The sequence below is a fragment of the Leucopleurus acutus genome (assembly GCF_964270905.1).
Source record: "Leucopleurus acutus genome assembly, chromosome: 12".
NCBI lineage: Eukaryota > Metazoa > Chordata > Mammalia > Artiodactyla > Delphinidae > Leucopleurus > Leucopleurus acutus.
Window position 1 is genome coordinate 29,591,027 of NC_139154.1, and position 12,025 is coordinate 29,603,051.

Genomic DNA, 12,025 nt, shown 5'->3' on the forward strand with positions numbered 1-12,025 from the left:
TCAGGCATGGTTCGGTCCAACCCCTGCAGCACTGTGTCCTCCTGCATTTAAAAAGTATATTGGAAGTAAAAAAATGTGGGCTTGCCTGGTGGTGCAGTGGTTGGGAGTCCGCCTGCTGATGCAGGGGACACGGGTTCGTGCCCCGGTCCGGGAGGATCCTGCAGGCCGCGGAGCGGCTGGGCCCGCGCGTCCGGAGCCTGTGCTCCGCGGCGGGAGAGGCCGCAGCGGTGAGAGGCCAGCGTACCGCAAAAAAAAAAAAAAAAGAAAAAAAAAGATAGTAAGCCATGACTGTAAACACAAAGAAGTAGGACTTGAACTTCCATTACTTCACTCGTCATTCTACGTCAGCACTTATGTTTAAAATTTAAAACAATGAAAGAGAGCAGTGAGAACTACAAGGTGAAGTATTTTTGTTAAAGTGCAGATTTTAGTTTGTACATTAAATATTTTACTAAAGTTGATAAATATCATTAAAATTGAAATTTATTCATCTTTTTGAATGTTAATTATTAGTTTTAAAAGAGTGAATTAAGAAACTAATGATTACCGGGACTTCCCTGGTGGCGCAGTGGTTAAGAATCCGCCTGCCAGTGCAGGGGACACGGGTTCAATCTCTGGTCTGGGAAGATCCCACACGCCGCAGAGCAAGTAAGCCCGTGTACCACAACTACTGAGCCTGCGCTCTAGAGCCCGCGAACCACAGCTACTGAGCCCACATGCCACAACTACTGAGCCTGTGCTCTAGAGCCCGTGTGCTGCAACTACTGAGCCTGTGTGCTGCAACTACTGAGCCTGCGCTCTAGAGCCCATGTGCCTCAACTACTGAAGCCCGCGTGCCTAGAGACTGCTCCGCAACAAGAGAAGCCACTGCAATGACAAGCCCACGCTCGCCACTAGAGAAAGCCCGCGCGCAGCAAAAAAGACCCAACACAGCCAAATAAATAAATAAGAGTTTATGTTTTTTTTAAAGAAGAAATTAACTATTACTAATGATAATCACATGATTATAATCAGAAATACTTCTGTCGACTAGAGGAGAGTGTTAAGATAATAACCCACCCTGGGTATCAAATGCCCTTGGGAGCCCCTGCCCACCACACTACTGGGTTTCTACTAGCTGTAGAAACAGTCCACCAGCCTGTCCCTCAGCTTGAAGAGCAGTACAAAATGCGCCCCCCCCCCACGTCACCCAGAAAACATAGATCAAGTACTGAGCTAATGGCTTTTTAGTTGCAATTTTCCTGAGACAATGGACTTTTGTTATTTATTTAACCCATTTGCATGATGCCCTTGAAGATGGTCACCAAGGTCCACCTAACAGGGACCTGTAGATGGACGTGAACAGTGGTAGCAACAGAGTGACACTGAGGATCATTTCTGCAAGGCTTCGTCAAGGTTTCCTGACCTCAGTCCCATGGCAAGTGGGGGTCAGATTCCCTGAGCGTGGAATTGTGGGGGTCTTGTGGGGCGCTGGGTGTCAGCGCACGTGGGGGGGCCTGGGTGGTGGAAGTGAGGAATTGCAGGTGCAACTCAGTCCCCGACTCCTGCTGCTCTCCTGTCCCTGAGCTATGAAGTTCACATACGTTGACTTCAAATTCCAGCTGCACGATTTCTAGCTGTATAAATTTGTTGAGTTGCTTAACGTCTCTGTTCTGTGCTTTGAAAAATGGAGATGACGGGGACTTCCCTGGTGGTCCAGTGGTTAAGAATACGCCTTCCAATGCAGGGGACCCGGGTTCTGATCCCTGGTCGGGAAACTAAGATCCCACATGCCACAGGGCAACTAAGCCCTCACGCCGCAACTACTGAACCCATGTGCCACAACTAGAGAGCCCGTGCTCTGCAAAGAGCCCACGTGCCGCAACGAAAGATCCTGCATGCTGAAATGAAGATCCTGCATGCCTCAACTAAGACCCGATGCAGCCAAATAAGTAAGTAAATAAAATAAAAATTAAAAAAGAAATCCAAGGGCTTAGCAGATGAAGAAGTCTCAGCAGGGTGTCTGAGCTGAATGGTGAACCACAGGGGTACTTTCACAAACACAGCAGGCCATATTCTGCTAAGTGCTTAGAGGATGAAGAATGGCTACTAAAACTAGCCAAGTTAGCACAGATTAAAAAAAAAAATGTAGATGATGCCACTGTGCACGGTGGCTGTGCATATCCACTGACTGCACGTGCTCCTCTAACATGGCCGACATACGGCATGTCCTCAACGGCACACCAATTCTTTTCATCCTGTGCATATTTCATGAAGGTTAATGGGAAGGATGATGTTGCTTTTGATGAAATATATTGAAGATAAGCAAATTATCAGTTTATGATAAGAGTCAAAAGTGTAAATATTTCTATAATTTAAATAGTAATATGTGAGCAATTACCTTCTGTCTACTGATAGGTCACCGATGTCTAAAGGTCGCATATTGTTATATAGGAAGAGTGACCTTGAGACTTGCCAGAAGAAGCCAGTGACCTTGCTTCAATTAAATGCACAAGATTCTCACATTCATTTCAGGCTTGCACATTTATTTCACTCACATGCTTCTTACACTAGCTGATAGATAATAATAAAAACCCTGCCAGCAATAAGTAGAGGGGAGAGAAAAACCTTCTGGTTAAACTCAATCCATTAATTCTTGATCAGACAGGCAGGTCAATAAATTCATTTTACCTTCAAGGACCCATTGGTAACTCTTCTTCTGTCACTTTATTATTAACATTGGGAGGTGTGATTTGGAGGGGAAAGAATGACTTTGAAGTCCAGGCGTTCTCACCAAAACAACCTCTAGGCTTTCTGCCTCACAGAGCTGAGATAAAGCATTCCCAACACAGCATCCTTTTTCATGGGGACTTTTATACAATATAGAAGTAACTTTTTAGGGACTTCCCTGGTGGCGCAGTGGTTAAGAATCTGCCTGCCGATGCAGGGGACACGGGTTTGTGCCCCGGTCTGGGAAGATCCCACGTGCCGTGGGGCGGCTGGGCCCGTGAGCCATGGCCGCTGAGCCTGCGCGTCCGGAGCCTGTGCTCCGCAACGGGAGAGGCCGCAACAGTGAGACGCCCGCGTGCCACAAAAAAAAAAAAAAAAAAAAAAAAAAAAAAAAAAAATCCTCATAAAAAATGTTAGTAAATGGAACCCAGTAATATGAAAAAGAATTGTATCCTATTTCCAACTGGGGTTTATTCCAGACATTCAAAGTGGGTTCAATATGTGAATAACAATTAATGTAGTCTACAATATTAACAGGCTAAAAAGAGAAACTCACGTGATTAATCGATGCATAAAATGCATAACCCCATTTATAATAAAAACTCTTAGAAAATAGGGATAGGAGGGAACTTCCTCAATAAATAAAGATAAAGAATATCTATGGAAACCTAAGGTTAACGTCATATACTTACTGATGAAAGACAGAATGCTTTCCCCCAGGGTTGGGGAACAAGGCAAGGATGTCTTCTCTCACCACTCCTCTCATCAAAGTACTGGAAACCAGAAAGTACTTTACTGAAGGCACTTTTGGAGTGCTGCTTTGGTGGAGTGGCTGACACAGAAGCCAGATTGAAAAGGCATGTAGAGCATTGACATGGAAATGGTTCATCAAGAGGGTTCAGAATGGCTGCCCAGATAAGACCGCAGATGCAGCTATACTTTCTCTCTTGAACAAGTCCCAAGCAGACTCTTAATTTTCCAGTGAGATAGTTAGTTGCCCTTTTTTTTGAAACATTATTAGAGAAGCATATACAGCTTTAAAAATCTGAGATGAACACAATCTTAGCTTATTTAAAGTTGTTGGAAATCTTAGAGATCACCTAGTGTATTGTTTTCAGCATTTTCCACAGCGACTGGCCCATGTAGATAATTGCTGTTAAATTTGACAAGTGCGGAAACTGAAGCTCAACTAGACTAAGTTATCTCCCCTTTGCCAGATAACGTGGCACAAGTAGTTCCCTGCGTCGGAAATGCCCTTCTCCCTGGTGACTACTCTTCCACATTGCTGGTTAATTCCATCTCTTCCAAAGAATTCCATGACTTCTTAAAGCATGAATCCTCCTGGCCACCTTTACTCATTTTACTGTTACGTGTTATTACAATTCATCATTATATATTTAGCCATACAATTTATGGGATATTATGTTCACTAACCTGCAATCTCGCGAGGGCGAGGATCCAGTGGGTTTCCCTTATAACTAGCACCTAGGGCAGTATTAGCACGGAACATTCGCATTAACAATTATTTGTGAATCGTATTTTTGGCTCCTGTCTAGGGCAGGTAGTGCTTTACACATGAGTTTCAAGTGACAGGACGGTAGGCACTTTTCCAACAAAACATTCTTCTGTTGACTTCTTGGTCTATTCTAAGGCAATTCGCCATCTCTCACCACACCTTGACCACATCCGTTTCTCCAGCTCCAGCCCCGACTCTTCCCAATCATCTTTCCCCCGCTCTGGCCCTCCTCCTGGAATCGCGCGTCCTGCATCTGGCCCCCAGGTCTTCACCCCTTGGGGTGGTTCTCCTCCAGCTTCAGGCCGCCCCACCACCGCTGTTCGCAGATGTCTCATACGCAGATGTCTCAGAATTGTCGGCCGCACCAAGCAGTCAATACGAGAGCCACGTGTGGCCTGAAAATCACATTTATTTGTAAAGCACTTCGTTTCCAAAGAGCTTTCACAAATGTCATCCTTTGGGTTCTCTACACACAGAACTGGCATCCAAGTCTGTGACTCTTTCCCATTGCTTCAGCAGGGACTTTAGCTTCCTCGTGTTGTTTTTTAATTTATTTGTTTTATTTATTTTTGGCTGCATTGGGTCTTCATTGCTGCGCGTGGTCTTTGTCTAGTGGTGGTGTGCGGTCTTCTCATTGTCGTGGCTTCTCTTGTGTGGAGCACGGGCTCTAGGCACGCGGGCTTCAGTAGTTGTAGCTCGTGGGCTCTAGAGCGCAGGCTCAGTAGTTGTGGCGCACGGGCTTAGCTGCTCCGCGGCATGTGGGATCTTCCCTGACCAGGGCTCAAACCCATGTCCCCTGCATTGGCAGGTGGATTCTTAACCACTGCGCCACCAGGGAAGCCCCTTCCTCGTGTTAAGTTAGCCTTTTTAAAACGTCCTAACCTCAGGGGTAGCCCAGGTTGCTTTTCTCGGGCCCGGGGCTCCAGCCCAGACTCCGGCCCGGCCACCCAGCTACCGCCTCAAACTTCCAGAGAACGCAGAAAAACTCCCGCAAACCGCCCGGAAGAGGAGGCTCTGGCGGGCGAATAGCGTAGCCAACGCACTGGTCCTCCGGAGCCTCTTCCTGGGACTCTCTAGGCTTCCACCTTTTCTCAGTGGTTCTTCCGGTTTGTTGACTAGCACTATTCCCGCCTCTTCCCCTCTGCCGCCGGGATTTAATGAACTCTCGCGAGATCTAGGCCTCTTCCCAAGCCTACTGGAGTCGGCGGCTGCAGCGAGCGTTGGCCGTTTGGTGAAGGTATGTTGCCGGACGCCGCTGTGCTGGCCCGACGGCTTTGAGGGGCACACGTCTGGGGTCCCCGGGTGGAGATGCGGCCGATTACCCGGCCTGCGGGCCCCGATGGCGTGTGCGGGGGAGCTGGGGCTGGGACCGGGGCCGGGCCGCGCGGGCGGGTGGGCGGGCGGGGTCGCGGGCCGCCCGGCTTGAGCGCTCCGTGCTTCCAGGTGCCGGCCATGTTCAGTTCCAGCGCGAAAATCGTGAAGCCTAATGGCGAGAAGCCGGACGAGTTCGAGTCGGGCATCTCCCAGGTGAGGGGGCGGGCGGAGCGCAGAGGCGGCGACGGGGTCCGGGGCCCGGGGCCCGGGGTTCGGGCGCTGAGGGTGCCCTCCTGCCTTTTCTCCCGCAGGCCCTTCTGGAGCTGGAGATGAACTCGGACCTCAAGGCCCAGCTGCGGGAGCTGAACATCACGGCCGCCAAGGTACAGTGGGGCGTCGGGACACGTGCTGTTGGCGGGACGCCCCAGCGACTCGGGTGTCGAGCGTGTGACGGTGTCGGCGCGGCGCGTTACCGCTTCAGCTGGGCCAGACCGGAGGGGCGGCGCTGGGGGCCTAAGCGAGAGTGCGCCTCTCTGCTCTCTTTCCCAGGAAATTGAGGTTGGTGGCGGTCGGAAAGCTATCATAATCTTCGTTCCTGTTCCTCAGCTGAAGTCTTTCCAGAAGATCCAGGTCCGGCTCGTGCGGGAGCTGGAGAAGAAGTTCAGCGGGAAGCACGTTGTTTTTATCGCGCAGGTAGCTGTGCTGCTGCTGAATGCGCCGTCTTGCGAGTCCCGTTATACGTCGCTCGCGAGTGTGAAGAAGCTGTTCCCGGAGCTTAGGGTGCTCGCACTGGGCTAAAGGGAGGCGGCGCACGGCTGCTGCTAACGCGAAGGCGGCTCTGTGTGTGCAGCGCCGTCGGTGCACCGGGGGTGCACACAGGTGATCGCGGTGAGACGTGCGCTTGCAGTGAGCCTGAGTTTTCAGCCTGATGGAATTGCCTGTCTGAGGTTCAGCGAGGTTTTCCTGCCTGGTGCGTCAGACGTAGGTTTGGGGAGGAAAAGAGATGCAAAGAAATGGTATGTAGGGAAAGTGGAACACGGTCGAGAGGTTTTGTTTTGTTTTGTTTTTAAAGTTATCTGGCCTTCCTGCAAACAGAAATCTATAGAAATTAAGTGCCCGGCTGATGAGGAATTAACGGAGTGGTATCCTGGCTTAGTACTGAAGTGGGTAGTGGGCCGGATGGGACGTGAAAAGGGGTGTGATCTTTGGGAGATCAGTCATATCATGGAGCAGCCGACATTTTCCAGTTGCATTTTAATGTAAGCCATGGATTCTGAAAGAATTACCGAGAAATCGGGGAGTACGTAAGAGGATTTCTCAGTACCTTGTTGGGTCTAGGTTGTTTGGCTTTCTGGAGCTTTGAATTTAATTCAGCCGTGGAGTCCTTTGGTTTTTAAAGCAGGTTGACAGTGCTTTGTTTTCTGCCGACTTACTTACGGTCTTTTTTTTTGTTGTTGCGTGATAATTTTTACCTTACAGAGGAGAATTCTGCCTAAGCCAACTCGAAAAAGCCGTACAAAAAATAAGCAAAAACGTCCCAGGAGGTAAGTTTTAGCAGCATGAAAAACGCACCACTCTTGTCAACAATTCTTGACTGGCGTGTGTTGTTCATAGTCAGCTGGAGTAGGCTCCTAAAATTAAATGTTGTTACAGGAAATCCATTCTCACGGGGACTTTTATCAAGTGACTTAGCTTTTTCTGTAATTATATGCGAAATGTTTTAAAAGTAACTCTGGAGGTAAGAATTACGTATATTCACATAGGTGGTATAATAGGTTACTGTTATCACAAAAGATGAGATTGTTTCCTCCAGTTCTTTGGCCAAAGGGTAGGAACAGTGGGGAGGAATCTTGAGTTGAGTGCCGTGGGGTAAAGCACACCAGATGTGCAGGTGGGCTGCGACCTGTCATCCTCATTGTTGACTTTTGCTGTGGATTAAGGCTGAAAGATGAGATTTTTCTGTTGCTCACATCACGGGTTAAAGGTGTCAGTGCAGTTGTAGTTGCTGGTGGACGAGGCTTTGTAAATTTGATCGAACTGCAGGTTATCTGACAGAAACTTAGATATTGCAAGTTGGCTCTTTGGGCCTTCTGGTATTTTGTTGAAGTCTCTGGTTTCATAGACTTGGATTATTGGATCGCTGCAGATCCTGCCCTTGGACCAGTTTGAGAAAAAAATACTTAGGCATCCCTCTAACTGCCAGAGAGGCCAACCTTGTGAAGTACGTAATTTATAGTATTAGCATCCCTGCTTATGGGAGGAGGAGACTCCCCCATCGTGTGCTCATTACAGCTAGCATTAGTGACGCTGGAATTTACAGTCAGTCTTGTTTCTAAAGTTCCTACAAAATAGGAAGTGATGGGTCTCCAGTGTTGTGGGCGGATGTGTTGTACCATATGCTGTGGTGGAGGGGGGAGAGGGAGTAGTGGTGAGGCTGGAAAGGCTGGTTCCAGGTTTTCTGGAACTCGGAGTGTTGGTCAGTACCTTGAGCTTGTTCTTTTTTTTTTTTAAATATAAATTTATTTTATTTATTCTTGGCTGCGTTGGGTCTTTGTTGCTGCGCACGGGCTTTCTCTAGTTGCGGCGAGCAGGGGCTACTCTTCGTGTTGGTGCGCAGGCTTCTCATTGCGGTGGCTTCTCTTGTTGCAGAGCACGGGCTCTAGGCACGTGGGCTCAGTAGTTGTGGCTCGCGGGCTCTAGAGCGCAGGCTCAGTTGTTGTGGCGCACAGGCTTAACTGTTCCGCAGCATGTGGGACCTTCCCAGACCAGGGCTCGAACCTGTGTCCCCTGCATTGGCAGGTGGATTCTTCACCACTGCGCCACCAGGGAAGCCCCTGAGCTTGTTTTAAGTTGGAGTAGCTGGAGTAGCATAAGAATTTAGCTTTTTTTTTTTATTCTGGACAGTTTGCAAGAGATCAAATACAGGGGATAATCAAGAACGTTTAGTTTGTTAATTATGATACTTAAAAAGTGGTTTTATAATCTCAGTTCTGACAACCCCAGTTAGTACTTGAGTATAAAGACAGATCCTTCGCTTCGCACCCAACTAAGGCACTGACTCCCAAATCTACAGCCTTAATTATCCTTCATCCCAAACCTGTTTCCACATTTTCTCAGGTAATGACTTCAACCCATTCCTAGTGACCTGGTCTAGACATTGGAGTCTTCATTCTCCTACAATGAGGTCTAGTTGGGAGGCCAGAGTGAATCCACCCCTTTCCAATCTGGTTTCTTGCCTTCAGATTCATTTTCCTTCTCAGTCGTTATCTCTCTCCTACAACAGATTAAATGCTGAGGTTTATGTTTTCTTTGGCTTCTCATCTGTAGCAGGGTTTCAGTTATTTTTCTTCTGAAGCAGATTAGTTCCTATGCTTTGTGATTATTAAAGTTGCGTTGCCACTGCTCCCCCTTAAAAAGTCTTTAGACTGGGTTGCAATTTGAGTTTGAGGCTAGCTTTGATTCCGTCCTAATTTATGTTTTGAAGGAAGTAATTAGCAAGTTTCCATATGTGTGCCTACCTAGTCCTGTAAGAGTAAGAAGTGCTTCGTCGGTGGTTAGCAGCCATTTATCGATTGGGCCATCTATCTCATTTGCTTTTGGAGAGGTGATAAAGGCCTTGGAAAGTGGGTCCACCATGGGGCAGTGAGGCCTTTGCAGTTATTTAGGAGCCCCTTCTGTGTGCGTGGGAGCTGCCAGACAGGAAATAGAAATGAGTAGAACATAGTGTCTGATCCACTGAGGGGTGAACAAGACGTAGACACGTTCCATAATACAGGGTGGCTGCATAAACATTGAGAATGAGAGCTGTCTTTTCGTTTGCTCATTCCTGATATCCCGTGGTACAAAGCTGATACTCTAAAGGTTTGGAATTAATTGAACCTTCTCATCAGGCAGCCAGATGGGTTGTGAACTTGAAATGATACTCAGGAGAGGAGCACGGTTCCCTTGGCAGTTCGTGTGATGGGATGGGTTGGAAACCGGGGACCCTCATAGGAGGGGCCACATCCTAGAGCTGGTGATAGAGCAGTGTCTTTTGGGATGGGATGTCACCTCATTCCATCACAGGGAACAAGGGGGGTTTGGTGCATTTTGGAGGCCAAGGGGAGCCCTCAAAGGGTCTTTAGTAGGTAAAGTGTGTAATGACATCAGTGATTATTTTGACAGCAACGGATGGGATAGTTTTGGAGAGAGGAAAGAGGTTACTGCAGTGATTTAGTCGAGAAATCATACGACTGACAATAAACCTAAAGATAATGTATAAAAATAAAAGTCATGGTCAATCTCCATCCCCTGGAGAAAATCAGTCATAATAGCTGGTGTATGTGTACTTTACAAGATAACACGTTTAAAATACGCTAAGCTTTTGAAATAAAATAATAGTGTGTCGGGAATTCTCTGGCAGCCCAGTGGTTAGGCCTGGCTTCAGTTCCTGGTCAGGGAACTAAAATCCCCCAAGATGTGCCGTGTAGCCAAAAAAAATGGGGTGTTTGTTAACCTGTTCTAGTTTGGTAATGGCTCGTGGTGTGATACATTAAATGAAAGTAGATTACTTGAAAGCTAGTGTTAATCTGGTTTCAGGAACCTGGAGTTTGCCATTTATGTTTTTGACTTCAAGAGGTGCCCTTGGGGCTCCCAGGAGGGCAGACCTTGCTAGATTTCTCACTTTTGTCACTGTATTCTATTCTTCAAGCCGCACTCTGACAGCCGTGCACGACGCCATCCTGGAGGACTTGGTTTTCCCAAGTGAGATTGTGGGCAAGAGGATCCGCGTGAAGCTGGACGGCAGCCGACTCATAAAGGTTCATTTGGATAAAGCACAGCAGAACAATGTGGAACACAAGGTAATAGGCCTTGTTTATTATGGAAAGATCCAGAACAGATAAGGGTAGAATGCAGCCTAACCCATCCCCATGTGGCACCAGAACCAATCTTTGCGAACTGAGGGCCCACTTCCTCTTGGATTATATATCAGGTTTTAAATTGGGGTTTTTTTTTTTTTTTTTTTTGGCTGTGTTGGGTCTATGTCGCTGCGTGCGGGATTTCTCTAGTTGTGGCGAGCGGGGGCTACTCTTTGTTGTGATGCGCAGGCTTCTCATTGCAGTGGCTTCTCTTGTTGCGGAGCATGGGCTCTAGGCACGCGGGCTTCAGTAGTTGTGGCTCGTGGGCTCTAGAGCGCAGGCTCAGTAGTTGTGGCGCACGGGCTTAGCTGCTCCACGGCATGTGGGATCTTCCCAGACCAGGGCTCGAACCCGTGTCCCCTGCATCGGCAGGCGGATTCTTAACCACTGCGCCACCAGGGAAGTCCTGGGGGATGTTTTAAAAGATGGAATTCTCTACCTTTTAAGTTATTAGAGAAATTGAAGTAAAGTAATTCCATGGTGTGACTTTTAGTAAAGCTGTTTTTATGGGCGGGGTGGTGGTCGTGTTAGAATCTGGGGAGAACTGTCACTTTGCTTCATTCCTGGTAGAGCATTAACCTCTGGGGTCCCCCAGGGTCTGCCAAGTGGCCTAGAGGAGCCAGCCCTCGGGTGCAGTGCTGTGGAGGCCTGTCCCACGACACGAGAGGAGCTTGCCCCCAGCTTGGGACTATAGAGGCATGTCTGGTATATTCCTTCTCTGCCTGGTTGCTGAGAAGAAAAACCATACAGGGCACAATTTCACAGTCTTTAGGCTTTAAGACGAATGTGTATTGAAATGTTTTGTGATGAGTTATTTCTTTTCTCGTAGGTTGAAACGTTTTCTGGTGTCTATAAGAAGCTCACGGGCAAAGATGTTAATTTTGAGTTCCCAGAGTTTCAGTTGTAAACAAAAATGACTAAATAAAATATTATTCACAATATTGTTTTGGGTATGTTTTTCAAAAGTAGAGAGCTGTGGGTGCAAAGCTGTGTGCATTATCAAGTAGCTTCCTACACAGGCTGGAAGATTTTGAACAGAGAGGGTCCTTGTAGTTTGTGTCCGTGTGTTGGTTTAAGGTGTACGGCACCGTGATTCAGTTATACATATATATGTTCTTTTTTCAGATTCTTTTCCCTTAGGTTATTATAAAATACTGAGTACAACTTCGTGTGCTCTACAGTGGGTCCTTGTTGGTTATCCGTCTTCTGTATTAGAGCCAGTTTTTAAATTGCACGGATTGTCTTGGGGAGCATGAGAGGCCAAGGGCTGCCCTAGCCTGGCGTCCGATGTCTGATTTGCCGCCTTCACACGAGCCGCCCTTGCTGCCCCTCCCCATCCTGCCTTCCTCTGGCCTTGGGCCTGTGCGCTGGTGACCTTGCCACACCCTGCAGGCCTGTCCCTTCAGGCAGAGGACAGTTGTTGACCTGGAGTCGCAGGATGTGCGGCCTAGTGGGCAGGAGCCGGGCTGGGCAGCAAGTGGGGCAGAGGCAGGTCAGCTCGCCCTCCACGGCTGCGCTCACTGGGCCTTGGGAGCGGGGTCCCTGCACCAGCAGCAGCCAGCAGCTCGGGGCTCGGTGGAATGAAGAC

At 48.1% G+C, this 12,025-nt stretch overlaps 1 protein-coding gene across 1 annotated transcript; it reads left to right on the forward strand.

The window, feature by feature from the left end:
• Positions 1-5,380: 5,380 nt before the first annotated feature.
• On the forward strand, positions 5,381-11,378 carry RPS7 (ribosomal protein S7). Its single transcript, XM_082851398.1, has 7 exons — positions 5,381-5,462; positions 5,669-5,752; positions 5,851-5,922; positions 6,089-6,232; positions 7,019-7,083; positions 10,230-10,380; positions 11,267-11,378. The coding sequence occupies exons 2-7, from the start codon at positions 5,678-5,680 to the stop codon at positions 11,342-11,344; spliced, it is 585 nt and encodes a 194-aa protein (XP_082707524.1). The 5' UTR covers positions 5,381-5,462; positions 5,669-5,677; the 3' UTR covers positions 11,345-11,378.
• Positions 11,379-12,025: the final 647 nt, after the last annotated feature.

Coding starts and splice junctions, on each gene's coding strand:
- RPS7 (XM_082851398.1), top strand. CDS start 5,678: ATGTTCAGTTCCAGCGCGAAAATCGTGAAGCCTAATGGCGAGAAGCCG. Junction 5,753..5,850: donor TCGAGTCGGGCATCTCCCAG/GTGAGGGGGCGG, acceptor TTTCTCCCGCAG/GCCCTTCTGGAGCTGGAGAT. Junction 6,233..7,018: donor ACGTTGTTTTTATCGCGCAG/GTAGCTGTGCTG, acceptor TTTACCTTACAG/AGGAGAATTCTGCCTAAGCC.